Genomic DNA, 19,623 nt, shown 5'->3' with positions numbered 1-19,623 from the left:
TCGAGTGTTCTCATATTTCTTCGTCTTAATATCATTTGCATTTCTCGTCTTTCAATTTATTATTTTTCTCTTCAAGTATTTTGATAGCAATTAGGAGGTAAAAGTCTTTCAAAGTCGAATTTAAGTGGCTGCTATAATCCTAATAACACATAAATTGTTTTTTCTGTAATGAAACGTAAATAAACTAAGACGCCCGGCTAATGAAACGATATAAAATTTGTTCGAAAATAATGCAACAGCTTTCGTATTTGAACTCTTGTAAATAGTTCTATCTACACAAGCAAAATAATATTATATAATGCAATAGAACGTGCATTGTAGATTTGAACAGCTGCGTCAGGACTTGAAATCCTTTTTCTAGTAGCTGCCGAAGGTTTTTTCCTGCAATAGGTTAGATTAGTGTTAATGATAATGTTGATTTCGTTTCTAGTAAATTAGTTAGAGCTGATTCTCCATCTTGTGGTAGATATTACCCATCATTCGTCTTAAGCACATTTTTTAAGTATGTCGCAAAAAAGTTTTCTTTATGTAAAGGACCCTCAGCTTTCTTTAATATTTCCATTCTCGTAGGTGATATTGAATATTTTGACCTTCGCGAGGTCTTTCTGGTCTTTGAATTTCCCCCACCATTCAATTTGAACATATTGTAATGTTTTTCTTCTTCATTTATACGATTTTTATTCTTGTGGTAAATTGATAAAGACTTTATACTACACGAGAGAAAGTGATGAGTGTGAAAGATTCGTCTTTGAATATGTTTCTGGATCAAAACCTTCCATTAGCAGTGCCATTTTGAGTCTTCCTATTAATTAGTTCTTCATACCGGACGTTTCCAGCTCGCGATTCTCCAGCTCGGCCTTTAATGGCAGTTCTGTTAGGATTTGCTGTATGCGTCATTACAACTAATTAACTTCAGGAAACTATTGATTATTCGTCGAAAAGTTTGTTGTTTATTTTCCAAATTTGATTCCTAGTGATGTTTTTATATCCGATCGCTGATACAAATCTACGTTTTAATACAAACAGTGATGCATCTTTTGTCTATGAACAGGAATTATGACAAATTTAAGAGCGCTGGTCAGAAGAATGCTATACAAGAAAATTTACTCAAAATTTTTGTACCAGAACTGATTGGATTTGTAATTGAAACCTAACCACATAATTGACACTCACAATCACCCACAAAAAGGAAAACGTAAACATCCAATTTTGATCACATTATTTCAGCTTTAGTAGTCTGATGTCTAACGCTTTCAATTTTAAAAAGCATCTAGTAGTTGCATCACTTTTCTATTCGAAAATTTTGAGGAGTACTGCAGCGTACGTCCCGACACTTTCTATTATTTCACACTTGATAAAGAACAATTTCAAACTTTTGAATGATTCACTACAATTTCCAAAATTTTTAATAAGAAACCACTTAGCAGATACACTGAGAGAAACTGAAACATTATCAGAAATTGTAGTAACAACTTCCAAGATAACATCAGAAAGAGAACGAAATTTTCCAATTCGAAATCGAATCAATCAACGAAGAAACTTTATCCCGAAGCCCACCTTAGCTTAGTTAACAAAATGGTTGAGTCACTAAACCTGCTTATTATATTATTAATGAGATTTGTAGAAATTGAATTTATCTTCAGATACAATAAATATTAAGAATTAAATTATTGTAAAAAACTGCGTGAAGTCCTTCTAGGTAATCTATATTTTTCTTATATGGTTTCCATTATAACAATTAGCCGATATAATCAAAGGAAATTTGACAAAAAAACATTACAGAACGTCTGAAATATATTATCACGAGCCGCCACTGAAATGGATTATTTCGTTCTCCAAAAGAGATTTCTGGTTCCAAACCGTTAGATTTTTCTGAAGAGAAGGATCGTACAAAGTTTTTTTAAGAATGAAATATCAACACTAAACAAAATTCTGGTAAAAATTAACAACACCTCCTGTGTGAAGAAATTGAATTTATATTTAAAAAGCGGACATATGAAGGGGCCAGGGGAAGAACATGATAACTTCAATTTTTTTCAATTTTCAGTTTATAAGTGATTTAGGTTGGTAGAATTGAGTTGTACAAGATGATAAAATACTGTGGGGAACAACATGATAACTCCAGAGATATTTACGAACAAAATAATCAGTTCCAGGGGAATAACTCGATAAGTGCCAGTCGCTCAGGGAAATAACTTGATAACTCCATAGTTCATGCGTTGGCCACCAGCAGCAGTAGTGTATTATTGTTTATACTCATAACGACAGAAGGTTATGTTTTGCTGTTATTAAGTTAGTGTTGTGTCTTTTCAGTTTTATTAACATTAACTAGTGTCTAATCAGGCCAAAGTTAAGTTTATAGTTTAAGCCTACAATGGAAAGTGCGTCCTCAGAAGAAGAGATCGAGTGCAAACCACCGTCAGCAAGGAAGAGGCCTAAACACGGGCGATTAAAGGAGGTTAGTAAAAAGATTAATTTACAGAGCAGAGAGGGAGGTGAACCTTGTAAGTGTAAAGACAAATGTTTTGAAGCTATTACTGAACGTGAAAGGGCCGAAGTTTTACGACATATTAACTCCCTAAAAAGTCATGATGAAGTGAATCTCTATTTGACAGGATTAGTGACGATTTTACCTGTTCAGCGTCACCGGGTGAAAAATGAGTTAGATGCCAAATTTAATGACGCTACTTACTGTTATGCAGTACGAGTAATGAGAAATAACACTGCTCAAGAATTTAAAGTGTGTAAAAACGCATTCATATCTATACATGGAATTTCTCGAGGCAAGATTGACTATATTCTGAATCAAATGAAGAAAACAGGAACTCCACCTAAGTATAATAAAGGTAAACATGAAAATAGGCCACACAAACTTTCAGATGAGACTCTTGACGCTATACGCAGCCACATAAAATCTTTCAAAGGCCGTGAAAGCCACTATAGTCAAAAGGATTCCAAAAAAACATATCTGCCAGATGATTTAAATGTGTCTAAAATGTTTAAACTCTTTCAAGATTGTCATCCTAATATTAGATGTAGTTTAGAGTCATATCGTACAATATTTAATAAAGAATTCAACATTTCGTTCGGATATCCTAGAACCGATATATGTAGTTCATGTGATAAATATGCTGTACAGAAAAAATTCCTCGAAAAACAGTTTGCCGAAGAAAAGGACCAGAAGCTGCAGTTTACTTTTCCCAGTTGCCACACACATAGAAACAGTAACAACAAAACATTACCATGGAACTACTGGAAACGATTTTATTACTTCAAAGACACATTTTAAACTTGTGAAATTTGTCAATTTTATCATTTTATTCATTTGATTCAATTTATTTATGTTTATAAGCAATAAATAAAGGTTTTAAACTTTATTTTGGTGCGTAATTCAAAATCCTCATTATTTAATAATCTCTCAGTTTTCAGGGGAATAACTTGATAACTCCGGGATCAAGTTCTTTCTATAACAAATTTGATTTATATTGAGTTTTCGCGTAAAAAGGTAAGTTTTTATAAAATTAAATGGTTGAAAATGAGTATACACGTTTAAAATTAAGTATATAGATAGTTCAACATTTATTTTGCAAACTACAACAAAAATTTGACAAAATACGAGTCTCCAAACTTGTTTTTTGCTCTCCTGAAAAATTTACGCAAAGGCTGTTATCAAGTTCTTCCCCTGAACCCTTCATATGCTTTTAGATTTAAAAACAAGTTGTTTGAAAGAAATCATATCATAACTTCCATAAATGGATTAACGTTGTCCATACAGTAAACAAAAATTGATGCAGAGCAGACCATTTAGAAAGACTTTCTACTGGACTTCTTCTGGTAAAAGCAGGCATTTTATTATTCAACAAAGATCAGAAGAGGGTTTTGTTAATGATGATAAAAAGCTTCATTCCTAGAATGATTTATATTGAATGAAATAGAATTTTATTCGGAAATTTAGAAACAAAAATTTATAGCTTTGGTTAAATCCAAAAAGTCAGTAGAGAAACACGTTTAAGTCGAAATGGCGGCACTTATACAACGTTTGCCATCTTACCGTTTCAAATTAAGCTCATTAAAATTAATTTGGGCTCAAATTAAGTGTGATGTGGTAAGAAATAATATTATAATACGATGTCAAGGTATTATTCATGGTACCCGGACAACTTAAATCATGAGAAAAGTAATTGGGAAAACAAGAACACTCATTTCATTATCAAATATTCTCGCATAAAGTACTGCTACTTATAGTGATTGAGGTTCACTTTTTTGATCATTAAAATTCTTATGTTCAAATACTTGGATGAAGACTACACAACAGATGTTTTGTTTGATGAAGAGTCGGACCAATTAGAAGTAGATCATGTGGAAGAAGTAATCGAGATTGAGAAATTAGTGATTGTTATTATTTTGACCATAATGATGAACTTCGATAGAAGTAAGAAAAAAATTTGATCTGAGCGTTCAGCATCAAGACGCGGAAGAAATAATTTACTTGGTGAGAAATTGCCGTGATGATGTATAGGAACTTGGTAGTGTTGTAACCAAAAGATCCTGCTTTCGATATACAAGACGGAATTGAACTACGGCAATAGAACCAGTCTGAACACCACGAGAATCAATCTCTGAAGATTCAAAGACTGGCCTGTATGTATACAACCGAGGCTATGAGAATATGATTAATGACTGCACTAGAAGTGATTCTTAATCTTCCATTTTTCTATATTATTATTGGTTGTTGGAAAAATATTAACCAAAATTTACCCAAGCTATAAATGCGATAAACACACTTAATAAGAAATCGATAGAAATCTCATCAATGGATAGCTCTAAAACAGCAGACAGAACGAAACATCTTTTTTATGCAAAAATATATGCAATTGAAAAATGTCTCCAGTCTCCAACTTAGGAGGTGGATAGGAAAAAATCAACTACTGGAATAATTAGAGCTGAGACAGGCAAAGATATTCATGGGAAACTTCCTAAGTAGTATCAGTTGTTGTATACCTTGTACCAGAACTAAGACGAAAGGGCTGTTACGTGAATACCACCAATCTTACTTTGTTTCGAAGTGGAAATCACGTTTTATCAACTTTTAACAAGTAATTTTAAAGATTCAACACAATCCGGTGGTAACTAGATGGATCAAAACGTTATTTTGACTTGATCCAATCGATTGTAGATGTATTTAACTTTCAAATGGAAAACGATTATGGCTATCCCCAGACTACAAAGTGATTTTGAGGAAGAAGTGGTGATGAAGCTGCAACAACTTCTAATTTACTTCACTTGTTGGTGGCAGATCCTGATATTTTGCCATTGGAAAGAAGTGATTGTCACCAATGATATGGAATTAAATTCACTATAAAGTTATAATCACCCTTAAATTTAAAGTTGAATCACTCTATAAAGATGTTTTTACATTAACAGTATTCGCGTAGTGTCAACAAACGTCGTAATTCTTTCGAGTCTTGTTATTTCGGTGTTTGTGTATATAACAACGACGAAAAAAAAACGAAAAGCTTTTTCTCTAGATTCATTCCTATTACAAAATCTCGAATATTTAAACATTTCTAAATATCGTCCAGTCCGTCTTAATTGTTCGATATGTTTGTGGGTCACGCCAGTATGGAACAATCTTGAAGGTATGTGACTGAAGCTCAGACTGAGTGCTATAAATTGTTGCAAAGGGCCTTTGAGGACAATTCTCTATCTCGTGCGCGTGTTTTTGCGTGGTGTAAGCGCTTTAGTGAGGGCCGAGAGAGCACTGAAGATTACCAACACCCAGGTTATCGTGTGACTGTTTTAATTCCGGAAAAGGTGACCAAAATCAACCAAATTGTGCGTGCAGATCTTCGAATGAGCATCCGGATGATTGTAGAGGCTGTAAACGCCGATAAAGAAACGGTTAGAAAATTTTTACACAAGGAATTACACATGATAGAAGCCTTGCGTCAACGGTTCTATATCAACCTAAATAAAAACAATCTACGAATACCAGAAATTGGGGCATTGTGGTCTCGATGGACATCCGCTGGATTTAGCAGAGAATGCAACGTGCAGATTCTGCTACGTAGAGGACGAAACCTGTATCCACATTATCTCGTAGTTTGAGAGAGTACGAAGCTCCAGAGCATTACAACTAGGAATGTTTGAAATAGAAGATGAAGATCGTCAGCAGCTGGACCCATCCCAAATCCGTGTCACAATAGATCTTCGGAGTCGCAATGAATATACAGTATAGTACAAAAATACTCATTTTGTAAAAACCAAAACATGAATAAAAGTTCAATAAATATAATTCAACTATTTTTATTTAAATGAATCGTGAAGTAAATTGAAATAAAGTTAAACGTATATAATATAATTTTAGATTAAGTATTTTCATAAAAAAATATATTTAATTATTAAGACTTATGAATATGAACGTAGTGTGACATCTCTCGACGAACCTATCAACTTATAAACAGATTGAATGACAATCTGTAAAAGTTTGTGGACTCCAGCCATTTTTACTCCATTAAATATGTATCGATCTAAATAACAGACGTATATTGTTTCATGGTTAATTTTACCATACCTCGTAAATACATGTTATGTAGGCTGACCATAAATACTGTGTTCAAAAACGGGACAATCAAATTATTTTTGCAGTTGAAGTGCCGGAAATTCCAACATTTATTTTGCATTAGAATTTCAAAAATTATAAAATATTTTTAGGACGTTTAATACTGGCCTAACTCAAAACTAAATGGAAATGTTTTATTGTTAAGAATGTTTATGCAAAATACTCATTATGTTTATGAAATTATTGAAACAAAATACAAAAGAGGGTATTTACAAAACTTCGAAACATCCTCTTAAAATTTTATTTCTAAAATAAAACAAATTCACTTCAATTAAACAGTCTGTTCTATCAACACGTATACCAGCGACAGATCAATCAATATTTTCACTTGAATATCTTGATTGATAAATCTACACGGGAATAATTTCATTATTAATATTTTAGAAATGATTATAACTATGATTAGTTAAGAGGTAAAGGATTTGATATTTAAAAAAAACTCAAAAAATTCGGAAAAATTGATGGAATTTTTATTGAAATCGATAGAACGATCAGTATAATATAATGTTTGAAGATGATTTCATGCAAATATTAACAGCGGCTCCGCTTTAGTTAGCCCATGCGCAAGGTCCACTTTTGGCACACTCTCTTCAACATATCGACCGGTATTTCACGAATAAATGCTTCAATATTGGCTTCCAGTGCGTTAATCGTTGCTGGTTTAACCTTGTAGACATTAGCCTCAATATGGCACCACAAGAACCAGTCCAAATGCGTTAAATCACACGATCTAGGTCCCAAACGTGAGATGAACTGTCCACCGAAGGCGGCTCTAAATTAGGACATTGTTTCGCGTGCCGTGTGGCATCGTTTTGTTGAAACTATATGTCAGGCATATCCAATTCTTCCATTCTGGGCAAATAAAATTCGTCAATCATCACACGATAGCGCTAGTCATTCACAGTAACGCTCCGGCCATCGTTGCTTTTGATGTCTGATAATGCCACCGGATCATAATCCACACCAAACAGTGACTTTTTCGGGATGCATTGGTAGCTCTTGCTATGCTTCTGACTGATCTTCACTCCAGATGCGACAATTTTGGTTGTTGATGACACAATTTTTCAATAAAAAAGTGGATCTCCCTCCAGCTTTGCCAGCGGTCGTTCACTAAATTTTGTGGGAGAGCTCAATTTTTGCACCAGCCGTATCTTATAAGTTTTTACACCCAAATCCTTTCGCAAAATTTTCTACGTAGTGCAATAACAGAGGCCTAATTGCTGCGATCGGCCGCGAATCAATATTTCACGGTCATCAGTAGCACTGGCGGATGTAGCCGCAATATTTTCTTTGGTCCTCACTGTACGTTTGCGTGTTAGTGATTGAATGTCCAATAGTGTTTACTGGGTTCGAAATTTAGTCACAAACTTCCGAATAGTTCCTTCAGTAGGCCGACCAAACTGCCCGTAAATTGAAAGAAGTGCTCGGTGCAGTCTCTTTAACGAGCACGAATTTTGATAGAAAAATTTAATAATTTGCAAGCGTTGTTCGTTCATAAGTCTATTCATGATTAAATTATAGATCAAACTGAACAAGTTTGACAATGGCCCAATAGACAATTCGCGCGAGATCTGTCAAAAACAGTGTTGCCAAAAAAATCACTGGTTACTTAACGAATGTGTAATAAGAAATTACCAAGTAACAGTCTTCACTTATATTTTATAAAAGTTAATTAACTCCAATTTTGGTATTACTGGCAAAAAACGGAACTTTTCGTAAACTGACAGGACAACCCCAAAAGCCAAAAATAACGGGACTGTCCCGTTTAAAACGGACCAGCCTAATGTTATAACTCGTACAGTGACATCCTTCAACAAATAATAAAACTAATTGGAGCAATCACTAGAAATATGTGAATAGTTTTATATTTCATCCACTTTAGTTTCTGGAATTTTTCTATTTTTATGAATCATTCAAGATTTTCATTCATTTATTATTTTTTTTTTAATTATCAAATGAGATTTATGAATAAAGTTACGAGTTTAGTATATTTGATTTAAAATTTATTTAAAATATTCACCATTCAATTGTTGAGCAGCATATTTTTTTACTATTGAATTATTCACGCAATGAAATATATTATAATAATTGAAACTACAATACAATGTAGATATTTTTTGAAATATTTAATATAACAACTGATTCTAATTAAGTGGAAATCCGTTTAATGAAAAATAATAAAATAAATATGAATAAAAGCAAACAAAACACAATTTGTTTTACATGTGATTTATTTTATTCTCCTAAAAGCAAATGTCATCTAAACAATTATTAATCTATAATCTTCGTAAAAAAAATTCACAAGAGATCAATCGATCAGTGCTAAAAGTGCGTCAAAAGTTGTTAATTTATTCTACAAACTATCGATCCCCCAATATAAATAACGATTTAATTAGTCTTTATTGCATTACGTTGGTAGTGGAATCATTAACTTAAAACTGCTCTTTACGGATGTGCTTTAGGTTTGTTTTGTATGGGTAAAAATAATTTGAATTCAGCTGGTAACTCATCCTCAGAGTAAAGTCTATCAGAAAAGTACACTCTTCTTATACGGCAATTGGCATGGACTTGAACTCTAAGTGTTTCTACGTAATTTGTACCATAAGCTCGTCTTGTGAAATCAGCAACGTTAAATTGAATTTGGTTCCAGCCTTCATCCAACCTCATAGGCATAGTGCAAATGAATGGTTTCACTCTTGTTGTAGACTGGTAGTTGCTAGCTCGGAATCTACGTCTAACATTTTTATCATCCAAAATCTGAAACAAAAATTTTCATACTGCATTCATAGCAAATATAAGAACTATCGTTTCCAAAATATGCGTCTCCTTAAGGAGAATACATAAAGTTACTTATCATCTACATAGACACCAAGAATTTCCTTCGTGATACTGAAGTATACCAACAAATTAGCATTAAGTTTGATCAATACATTGCATTAATCAATATAACACATACCTGGACTTCAAAAGTGAAATATTTCTTCAAATTTTTCACTATCATCACAAGATAAGGCAACTTAATTCCCAAAGTTTTCTTTGGATCAGCAGGGCATGTTATATACGTTGTACTCACATTACAACCAATTAATTCCAAAACCAATGATTGTATGTCTTCGTCTGTTATTCGTTTGATATGTCCATTTTTGTACTTCTTATCCCATATTTGAAGCGGCTTACTTCCTATACTATATAGAATCGAAAGGAATCCACTTTGAAAGGTATTTTTGAACATTTTTTACGAAAGATTTAAATCATTTTGCCTAACTGTCAACAAACAAACTTTATTGGTTAGGATAGACAGGTTTGCCATGCTGGCAATAAAAAATACTAGTGTCAAAATTATAATAAAATATTTTGTCGAATATAAGAAGTATACAAAAACTAATGTTTAAATATATCATAAAAAATTCTCAATTTCTCAATATATCTTTCATTTGTAATATAAGAGATTCTTTTTAATTTGTTAAAAATTGCCGATAATTCATAGAAATAGTTTGGTGAGAAAATAGAATACAGAACGATATTCTAGTTCTAAGAACCGGTCCATATAAGTTGAGCCACTCATTAATAGAGGGCAATAGTGTATTTGTGGAAATAGCTTTCCTTTCTTCATATAGATGGTGATAGTATATCTGAATATGTACAAGGTGTCCCAAAAGAAAGTTCCCATAAAAAAAACAAATTTAAGAGAAGAGGTTTATTGAAAAAAAATATGTTACAGAATACTTTGATTGGGAATTTATTTCCTTAAAATAATATTGTCCAAATATAAACCGTTGCGCCCACGGCATACATTGTTGGCGTAAGCTTTAGATTTGACATAACCCCACAGAAAAAAGTCCATAGGTGTTAAATCAGGACTGTGTGAAGGTGTCACTTCTTCTAGAGTTTAATTTACCAGCAAAAAATTCACGAGCTCGTGGCAGACATCCATTGGACGTGTATGGATTTGTTCCGTCCTGTTGGAACATTGTTCTTTTGGCTCTCACCATTAAAGTTTTGCATTTCGGGCACGAAGAAGTCGTCTAACATCTTTACATAAAGTTTTGAATTCACTGTAACTGTGCGTCTGTTTTCATCTTCAAAAAAGTGAAGTTTATTTATTCGGTTTCGGCAATTTTGCTTGTCGACCTGTCACAAACAAGATGTAAGTAAATTCGCTCAATCATCTGGTTTACGAAGCCTCTAACCAGCATCCTGCAGCATCAATTCTTGCACCAACTGAATTTTGTTGAGGTGTAGTGCCAAATCTTTATGCACAATGCGAAATGATGATGATCTAAGCACGTTTAAAGTAACAGTATACTTCGGAATCAATAAGACAGGCTCGTCGCGAACGTATAACGAATCTGATGATATACAACATTGAATTTTGATATTATCGCTCCATGCGATTCTTGCATTGTTCGAAACATTGTAGGAAGTCTTGTCTTGTCGGTTCCTTCAGAACGCGCTTTTTCTTTTACAGCTTTAACAAACTCAGATATTGTTCCTTTTGAAGCAGATTTGATTCTTCACCCGTTATTACCTTTTTTAATAAGTTTGGGGCATTCAAAGTTTCGATAAAAATATTTTGCGAGCTTCTAGTTGTTGAGTGACTAGGATTTTAGGCGCCAGTTTTGCACACACTTTTCGCATGTTTAAATTTTAATGTAAAACATTCTTTTACTTCCACTTTGTAAAATTCTGTGAAAAAGTTTTCCATCTATTGTTTCTGATCTGCATGTCGACTTAACGTAGGTTCATCCATATTGAAACTATCAAACAGAAACAGAAACAGTTACTCGTCGTGGGATACCCTGTATATTTATCATTCTTTTTAATAAATAATCGTCGTGGGTGCACAATGAACAGTATATGTTTGGTTATTGGTCAATTTGAAATGAAAGAGCTGTTTGGTATTTAGAATGGATTTTTATTATTTTTTCAATACTTTACAAATACATGTACAGGGTGTAAACATATATAATCCGCATACAATATACAAATGTGTATATAACTAGTGAATTGCTAGTTGTAAATACAAGTAATTGTTGATTATCTTGAATTAAGATCAAGTAGTTGTTCCACCCTACATTTTATCACAATTAAACATCTATAATATTGGATCTCTTAAAATATGTATTGGATATGTTTATTTCATAAGTGCGTTTCATAGAATTTGATACATTATACATATAGACATTTAACAATTCCAGGCAGACACTAAAAATAACTAGACATTTAATTCTAAGCGTTGTATATCACAGAACAACTAGAAAATTAATACTTTTTGCGGAAAATACAGGATTTTCGATATTACATACCATTATGTCATTTCAAAATATGTTGAAGTTTGTAAATGTAGACTAAGCATATAGAAGGAACAGATGTCATTGTAATTATTAACAATTTCATTCCACTGTGTCTTGTAAGTGACATAGTAAAAATCAATTAGATCTGTAGGACATTCTTCAGTAAGGATGCTTAAGAGAACCCTTTGTAGGCATCAGGAAAACAATTAAATTGTCGAAAACTAGGTAGTACTGTAGAAACCTGGACCTTGAAAGCTCAAATGATCAAAAAAATTGAGGCGTTTGAGATGTGGCTCTATAGACGCATTCTAAAGAAACCATGGACTTACAGAATTACCAATGACGAAGTACTAAGACGCATTGGTCGCAAAAAAAGCTGTTGACAATTGTTAAGATAAGAAGGCACATCTTACGCAACGTCAAATACCTAATTCTACAGAGAATAATGTAGAACAGAGTTGAGGGAAAGAAATGCATCGACAGAAAAAAGAAATTCTGGCGCATCTAAAAACGTGATCGCCAACCTTCAATGAGAAGATGGTATGAGAAAAAGAAGGCAAACAAACGAATATTGCTAGACAGCACGATAATTCGAAGCTACGGAATTAGCAAGAGATCTAAGATGAGTGGACAATGGAAGGCCACGCTTCTTTGAATCCCAACCATTACAAAGTCGTAGTTATCAACATATTTTCTCTACTACACACTAAGATACATCAAACTCAAAGTCACAAATGCTGCGACTTTTGTGGCCGAGCCATTTCACGCTTCGTTGACTTCGGTCGTCGAGGTTACAATTATTTTTTAACCGCGAATTTTTGTATACGGATATGTTTGGTACTAAAGAGACAAAAAAACATAGTCTCACCTTAATTCAAGTTAAATTAAAATATTAGTTTTATTTCGCCGATGACATTGCTATGGTATATGGGCCTTACAAGGAACATTTACAAACCATGAATATAAGGACACTCATTCTTTAGTTATAGATACAGTTACAGTTAAAACAATGTTTTATATCTACAATATTTTTATTTTTAAGCATTTGCAACAGAAAAAAACGACGAGTAAGAAAAAACTGTACTGTCACATGAGGAAATGTACCGAATATCAAAATTGGTAGCACGAGGAAATTAAGGCCCCCCCCCCCTAAAAAAGAGCTTTATACATCTGCTGCAGAATACTCGGAGGAACGTGGGGCTTGAAACACGAAGTGATGAACTGGATGTACAAATCCATTTGTGCGACATTTAATAAGCTATGCAGCTTTCATATGGTGGCCAAAAACAAATACCGAAATTGAAGAAACAATCCTAGATAAGTGCCTTGCGGTAACAGGCGCATTTTATTTTTGCTCCCTTTGAAGCCCTTCAAAGCCCGGCGACCTGACTGGGCATCTTAACATATTGAAGGAATGGTCATGGATACCATGTATTCACAACTATGCTTTACCAAAAACTATGAAATTATAATAACAAGTCAACAGTAATGGACAAATGCAGAGGTTGGCTTCCCACGAAGCTCGCGGCTTGAAAATGGAAAATGGACAAGTAGGGGCAGGAACCAAGTTTGCTATCCCAATGGACTCAGAACCTTCCATTTTCCAGGCAGAAACATACGCTATCCTCACATGCGCAGCTTGCACGCTATAGCAGAGCAGCTCTTATAAAAATGGGTCGAAGCTAATATGGAACTGCACAAATCCTAAGGGTAACGAGCAAATAAAAAGTTAGTCTTATGTGGGCACCTGGCCACATCGGAATACACGTCAATGAACGAGCCGATCATCTGACGAAAAAAGGCGAAGTGATTCCTTTCATAGGCCCCCCAAAAGCCATCAAGTCATAGTCATAAAAATGTGGAAAAACGAGAAGAATTTCGAAACATGGTATAAACTGGTCTTAAAAGGCCTTTTCATTGAACAAAGAAAAGCTAAGGAGAGTAGCTGTATGCTTGCTGGACACTGTCCAATGAACTACCATCGGAGGAATTACCGACAGCTCTTCTCGAACACCACCTTTGAAACTGCGAGGCAATCCATAAACAAAGTTTACGGTACTCACATTCAAACTTCTTTGAAGGTAGAAAATATGGGCTGCATGGCTCCCAGACAGGTAGCTCACTTTGCAAAGTGGTTGCTGCCTGTCTGGTAAACAGTCCGGGGTAGAAAATAGATCGATTGGTCAAAGTGTTAGCGAGGTAAATTCACGACTTTACGCACTATCTCATCTAATCTAATGTCCAGATTGGGAGTAAAATATCCAAGATTAATATCCTTTTAGTTCCTGAATATGATTTAGAATTAAATTCTCATTTTTGTCTTTTATTCTTAAGAGTAGTTCGTTTTAAATATTCCTCTTTATGTACTATCAGTTTGGAGCCGTGTTCCTTGCAAGGCCATTTGCAAGAGATTGATAAAACTTAATTTAATAAAATAAAATAATGAAAAAAGGATTGCTTTATAATTTGTTTCCTTCATTTGTCCAGCAAATAAATGAATAAAAACAGTAAATTCAAGTGTGTTAATAAGAAGGGCCTTTAAATAATGTAATTTTGGACACACATTGAAGCAATTCTACTATTTGAAAGACAAATTTTATTCATTACTAGCATTAAAAAACTTTCTCAATTGAAATTAAAATTTTAACGCAAATAAGTTAATCTTCGCAGAAGTTTTGGATACCATTCCGAACGGATTTGTTGAGCTTTGAGAATATTTCTTACTGCTAGCACAGATAGTCATAAAACTGTTTTTTATTTCTTATACATAAGTACTAAATAATTTACTTGAACTAGTTTTTCTCGAATCTTGTCACCCACTTAAAGGTATGAAATTTGTGGGCATATTGATTGAATTTTTTAGCGATTTTTTCATTTTGTGAAACATAAGTTTCGAATATCCTGTATTTTTGATGAAATATCTACATTTGGCCTATTTTCTATTATTATGGACAAGATGTACTGTGCGGGCGTCACTCAAGAAGTGAGATACCATTAATACAATATATTTACAATACATTTTATAGTGAATACCACGGGAAACAGATCAAATCTTGAGAAATTGTGAATTATTATACTCACTACGAATATTTCTGTGGTAGTTAGAGGCAAAACGAGCTGTTATATATTCGAAACAAAGATGTGAGCGCGCACATATCTATTAATAACTTTTACTAAACTGGCAGGTTTATTCTAATTCGACTTTCACTGATACTCTCAGTGAGGCAGATTCAACAATCTACTTTTTCTGTGACTTACAGTATTCAACGGACCATAGGAATTTAAATTTTGGTTTATGCAGCCAAAATTGAAATTAACATTAACAAAACTGAATTTTATTAATGCAAATTTTTTGGTTTATGAAGTAAATTGAGAATAATTAGGAATGACTGGCAAATCAAAAGGAATTCTCTATACGGAACCTTTTTCTTATACAAATGTGGAAGGTGATACTGTCTATCAGTCTAAAGGACATTGCCGACTTTCAGACATTGCTTTTTCGTATTTTTTTTATATCAGTGTTAGAAATTAAACAAATTCTCATAACCAATTAACAAGGATGATGTACACCAATACAGTAATTTGTTAGTTTAATGGTAATTTTCAATTTTGGCTGCATAAACCAAGTTTAAATCTTCAAACAACTTAATCATAATCTACTAAATTTACACTATGGTTGATTTTTGTTGTTCGTTTCAAAATTTTGAGAAATGTAGTCACATTTTGGAGGTCAGTAGTATCAACAGATAGATAGATAATCCGTACAAAATTTAATAGTTCCCTTTAAATCGCAACTCCAAAGCCGCGAAATGAAGAAAAAATAGCAGCATCAACTACAGAACTAATATAAAACCAAATAAACGACAAACGCCCTGGAAACAACAAAACTCATAAAATATGAAGGTGGCGGTTAATATTAATCAATAACAATATGAAAAAAAACAAAATTTCTAGTAATCAAATTTGATCTGGGATTGGTTATGTGAAAACTGGCCATCAGATATAAAGATCAAGTGCCGGATGGAAAAAGCAAGAGGCTCATTCATGGAACTCAAAAACATTTTTAAGAACTCTGACTTTGAACAAGATTCATTAAATGCTACGTATGGTCACGATAAAATGTAGGAAAATAGCATACCTGGGACATGTGATTCGAAAGGAGAAGTACCATTTGCTTCAACTCCTGATAGTAGGAAAGATAGAGAGGTAAAGGGGATTGGAAAGAAAGAAGATGTCGTAGCTCCACACTATCAAAATTTGGACAGGAATAAGAACTACAGGAGAGTTAATTCATACCACTAGACTAGCAAACATCCATTAATGAATAGCAGAAGAAGAAGAAGAAGATATGGAAAAATGAGATGTTGCTAGAGGCATGGGATACTGCGATAACCAAAATATGGACGATCAGTAGCAGTTCACCCCTAAGCAGACACAGAAAAGGATACAAATATTTGTTTTATTTTATCGACTTCGGACAGGCTTATTACATAGTTACAAGAAAAAATCTTAACGAAATAATGAAGGACCAGAAAATACCAATAATACTGATAAAGCTCAAGAAAATAACACAAAAATACACTCAACCAATATGGTGGATACAGTAGACAAACAACGCACTGACTGAACATCCTCATACCAACGAGAGAGGTCTGGTAAGAGAAGCCAGGAAAAGTAACTCGATCTTTACGGACGGGTACGTAAAGAACGAATAGACGGAAGAGGGAGTATACTCTGAGAATAAGGGAATCCTTGAGGCTTCGAAATAGCTGCAGACCGATCAGCGGGTTATAGAAGGAGCCGCGGAACTAATCCGATGCAGACATGACATCACAATCTACCCGGATAACCAAGCGACTCTGAGATCCCTATCATCTACGGCAGTGAGATCTAGGTCAGTGGTGAGCTGTCGCGAAGCCCTGTCATGGATTCGTGACCGAAAGGTTAGACTCTGCTGGATACTTGTACACAGCAATGTAGAAGGGAATCTAATGGCAGACAAACTAGTCAAATTGGGAACGACCAGGAGCGGGGAGGGTGGTGGGCTTACCACTACCACAAATCAAATTGTTGAGAAACACGATAGATAGAACACTAGAGGGAGAGCACGGCAAGAAATAGAGTAATAGAGATGATTATGTCTTTTCACGCTCCTTGTGGCCGGTGCTATATAAGAGGAAGACAACAGAACTGCTAGGCTATGGGGAAGCCTCGATCCGAAGGGTCGCAACAGTGATTACCGGTCACTGGACAGTAGGCTCTAGACTCAGGAAAATTGGTATCAGAACCGACGATCTCTGTGCAGAATGCAGTGAAGAGGAAAAGACAATAGAACACCTAATGTGTCACTGCACAGCATTGGTATTGAAACGACTACAATGCATGGGGAGTGAAAAATTGGAATGTCTGGAAGAAGCAGCGGAGCTGGGTGTTAAGGACCTGAATCACTTCATTGCAAACTGAAAAAACTTGGGAAGGAAGCAAGGACCTGGCAACGGAAGAGATAAGGAAGGGGAGTGAAATGGTGCTGACTGAAAAGTTATCAAGAGCATCACAATGGGCCTAATGCCTCCGAGTAGATCTCGGCTGAAGTGGAGATCAGATAGCTACAACACAAATATAGAGCTAAAACTAGGAGATCCTCTATCTACTACGTTATTCAATATAATACTGGAATGAACAGTACGATAAAGTGGAATAAACTCAAGAGATAGAAAAAATTAAAAAAAAATCTTTCAAAAACTAGGAGAAATCCAAATTGATGAAAATGATGCTTCCCAAAACGCCTAAGTCAAAGGAAAATCTTAGAGAAAAACGCAGTAGAATCTTGGAATACCAATTAAAGACAATGGCGATGATCATATGGCCTTCTAAATCACCCGATTTAAGGGTTATTTGAAACAAAAACCTACTTGGCAACATATTGAGTAAATGGCAACGTTTTAGTAGAATAACGGCTGAGCAGTTGAGAAATATGAGAATTTCTTCGTATAATAAACGGTTTTGATATGGTTCAGTTTTAAGTGGTGGGTTATTAGAACCCTTATCAAGATAAAATTTTGTACAATATCGATACATACAAATATTCAAAGAATTAAGTGGAAATTTAGTTAAATTGATTATAATTTATATGAATTCCAATGAAATTCATAATAAAATCGTTACAGATTATTCCTATGTTCCTCAAAATATCTTACCAACACTGTATACAGGGTACTTGTATTAATACAATCTCTGGTAGGCGAGCGGTGATATTTTTGGATATTGAATTTGTTCAACTACTTTTGGGACATCCTCTACAGTTGATAATATTTTAAATCATAGCCGTAAGTATTACTCATATAGCTGAGATAAAAATTCAGAAAAATGTCAGCGTCTATCTACTGGAAACCTTATAAATACAGATGACTCACCCTGAATACTATAAATTCTCTTTAAACATTTGGTATTCTAAGTAACAGAATAATGTAACCAAATGTTGGATATTTAAGAAAACGATAACAATCAGTATATTATTATCCAATTATTTAGAAGTACTTTTAAAAGTATTGGAATAAATTTAAGGTTAGTTCCGAAAATATAGAAAATTTAATTTCATTTTAAGAAGGACAATAAACAGTGTTTATTACTCATGTTTTATCTTATAGAGCGTAATTTTAAACCAATTAGAAGGCGCCTGAAGAATTATGGATTTATCAACGTCTATCCTTATTGTTGTTACTGTTAATCCAATCAGCATGTTCATTCCTAAAAAAAGGATTTAGGCAAGCGCAAATTTCCAACTTTTCTGCAGTTTTCGAACTCAAAATACATAATAGACCGCCGTAAAGCTTGGTAAAATGTTTGAACACTCACATCAGTCATGGCGACTCATTATTTAGAACTACTGCTTCACAATTAAAAGAAAGAAACTGCACTTTTTAGTAATGAAATCACTGTGTATACTATAAATAATAATTCATATATAAAAATAAATGTAATAAAAACTATGAAATTCTGTAGAATCTTCAGTTCACCAAAAGCTTGTTGAATCACGCACGAGTAACTAAAATTTGAGAACTCGACGTTGTAAACCATGGAACATCGAACTGTAACTCGTGGGTGAGTTACGTCAATCACGAAGCATGGTCCATGATTTATGGGTATTCAATTTTCTCTAAACAGCCAAAGAAAATTTCAAGATTGTAGCGGATATCTTTGGAGGTAATGAAAATGAGCTTCTGGATAGAGATTCTCCAATCATCAACTGAAAAGGCTCCTGTCTTGCGAGAAGAATCGATTCTACATAACATCTTTTATGTTAATATTGTCATAACTACAATCTCGATACGATCAAATCCAACACTTCTACTGCCAAGACTCACAGCCTCTGGATCATCATTAATCTGTCCCTTTTTTTTAAACCCAAGAACACCTTCTTATCCTCCGTTCCTGCTGGTAGTTTATTCTTACAAAAATCTTTCGGAAAAACATCAAACGTAAATTACATTCAAGTACTCAGCTTTTCTCTTATCCGTTTTATAGTCCAGGTATTGTTCCTTGTGATTTCAACAGGTATTTAGTCTATTTTTTTTAATACTAAAACGTTACTTTCACAATAGCCCTTGTACTATCGATTTATTGTGAGTTTTATTATTTTTTTTAATTTTAGTTTAACAAATAGTAAATTGAAAAATTATTGAGTTCAATTATTATGTGCAAGTACTT

At 33.9% G+C, this 19,623-nt stretch overlaps 2 protein-coding genes across 2 annotated transcripts in view; both read right to left on the bottom strand.

Annotated features, from left to right (window-relative positions):
• LOC130448378 (pyrimidodiazepine synthase-like) overlaps positions 1-19,623 on the bottom strand; it is a 445,274-nt gene that overhangs the window by 281,725 nt on the left and 143,926 nt on the right. The window lies entirely within an intron of this gene.
• Positions 8,836-9,929, bottom strand: LOC130448379 (cilia- and flagella-associated protein 20). Its single transcript, XM_056785739.1, has 2 exons — positions 9,579-9,929; positions 8,836-9,379 (listed from the first exon to the last, which is right to left on the bottom strand). Exons 1-2 carry the CDS (start codon positions 9,852-9,854, stop codon positions 9,068-9,070), a joined length of 588 nt encoding a protein of 195 aa, XP_056641717.1. The 5' UTR covers positions 9,855-9,929; the 3' UTR covers positions 8,836-9,067.

Source organism: Diorhabda sublineata, chromosome 8 (genome assembly GCF_026230105.1).
Source record: "Diorhabda sublineata isolate icDioSubl1.1 chromosome 8, icDioSubl1.1, whole genome shotgun sequence".
Lineage (NCBI taxonomy): Eukaryota > Metazoa > Arthropoda > Insecta > Coleoptera > Chrysomelidae > Diorhabda > Diorhabda sublineata.
The sequence above is the reverse complement of the archived record's forward strand: the minus strand, read 5'-3'. Positions and strand labels throughout refer to the sequence as shown.

Excerpts from the sequence above, each read along its gene's own strand:
- LOC130448379 (XM_056785739.1), bottom strand. The coding sequence starts at position 9,854 with ATGTTCAAAAATACCTTTCAAAGTGGATTCCTTTCGATTCTATATAGT. Across the intron at positions 9,380-9,578 it reads ATTTCACTTTTGAAGTCCAG|ATTTTGGATGATAAAAATGT; the intron begins GTATGTGTTATA and ends TTTTTGTTTCAG.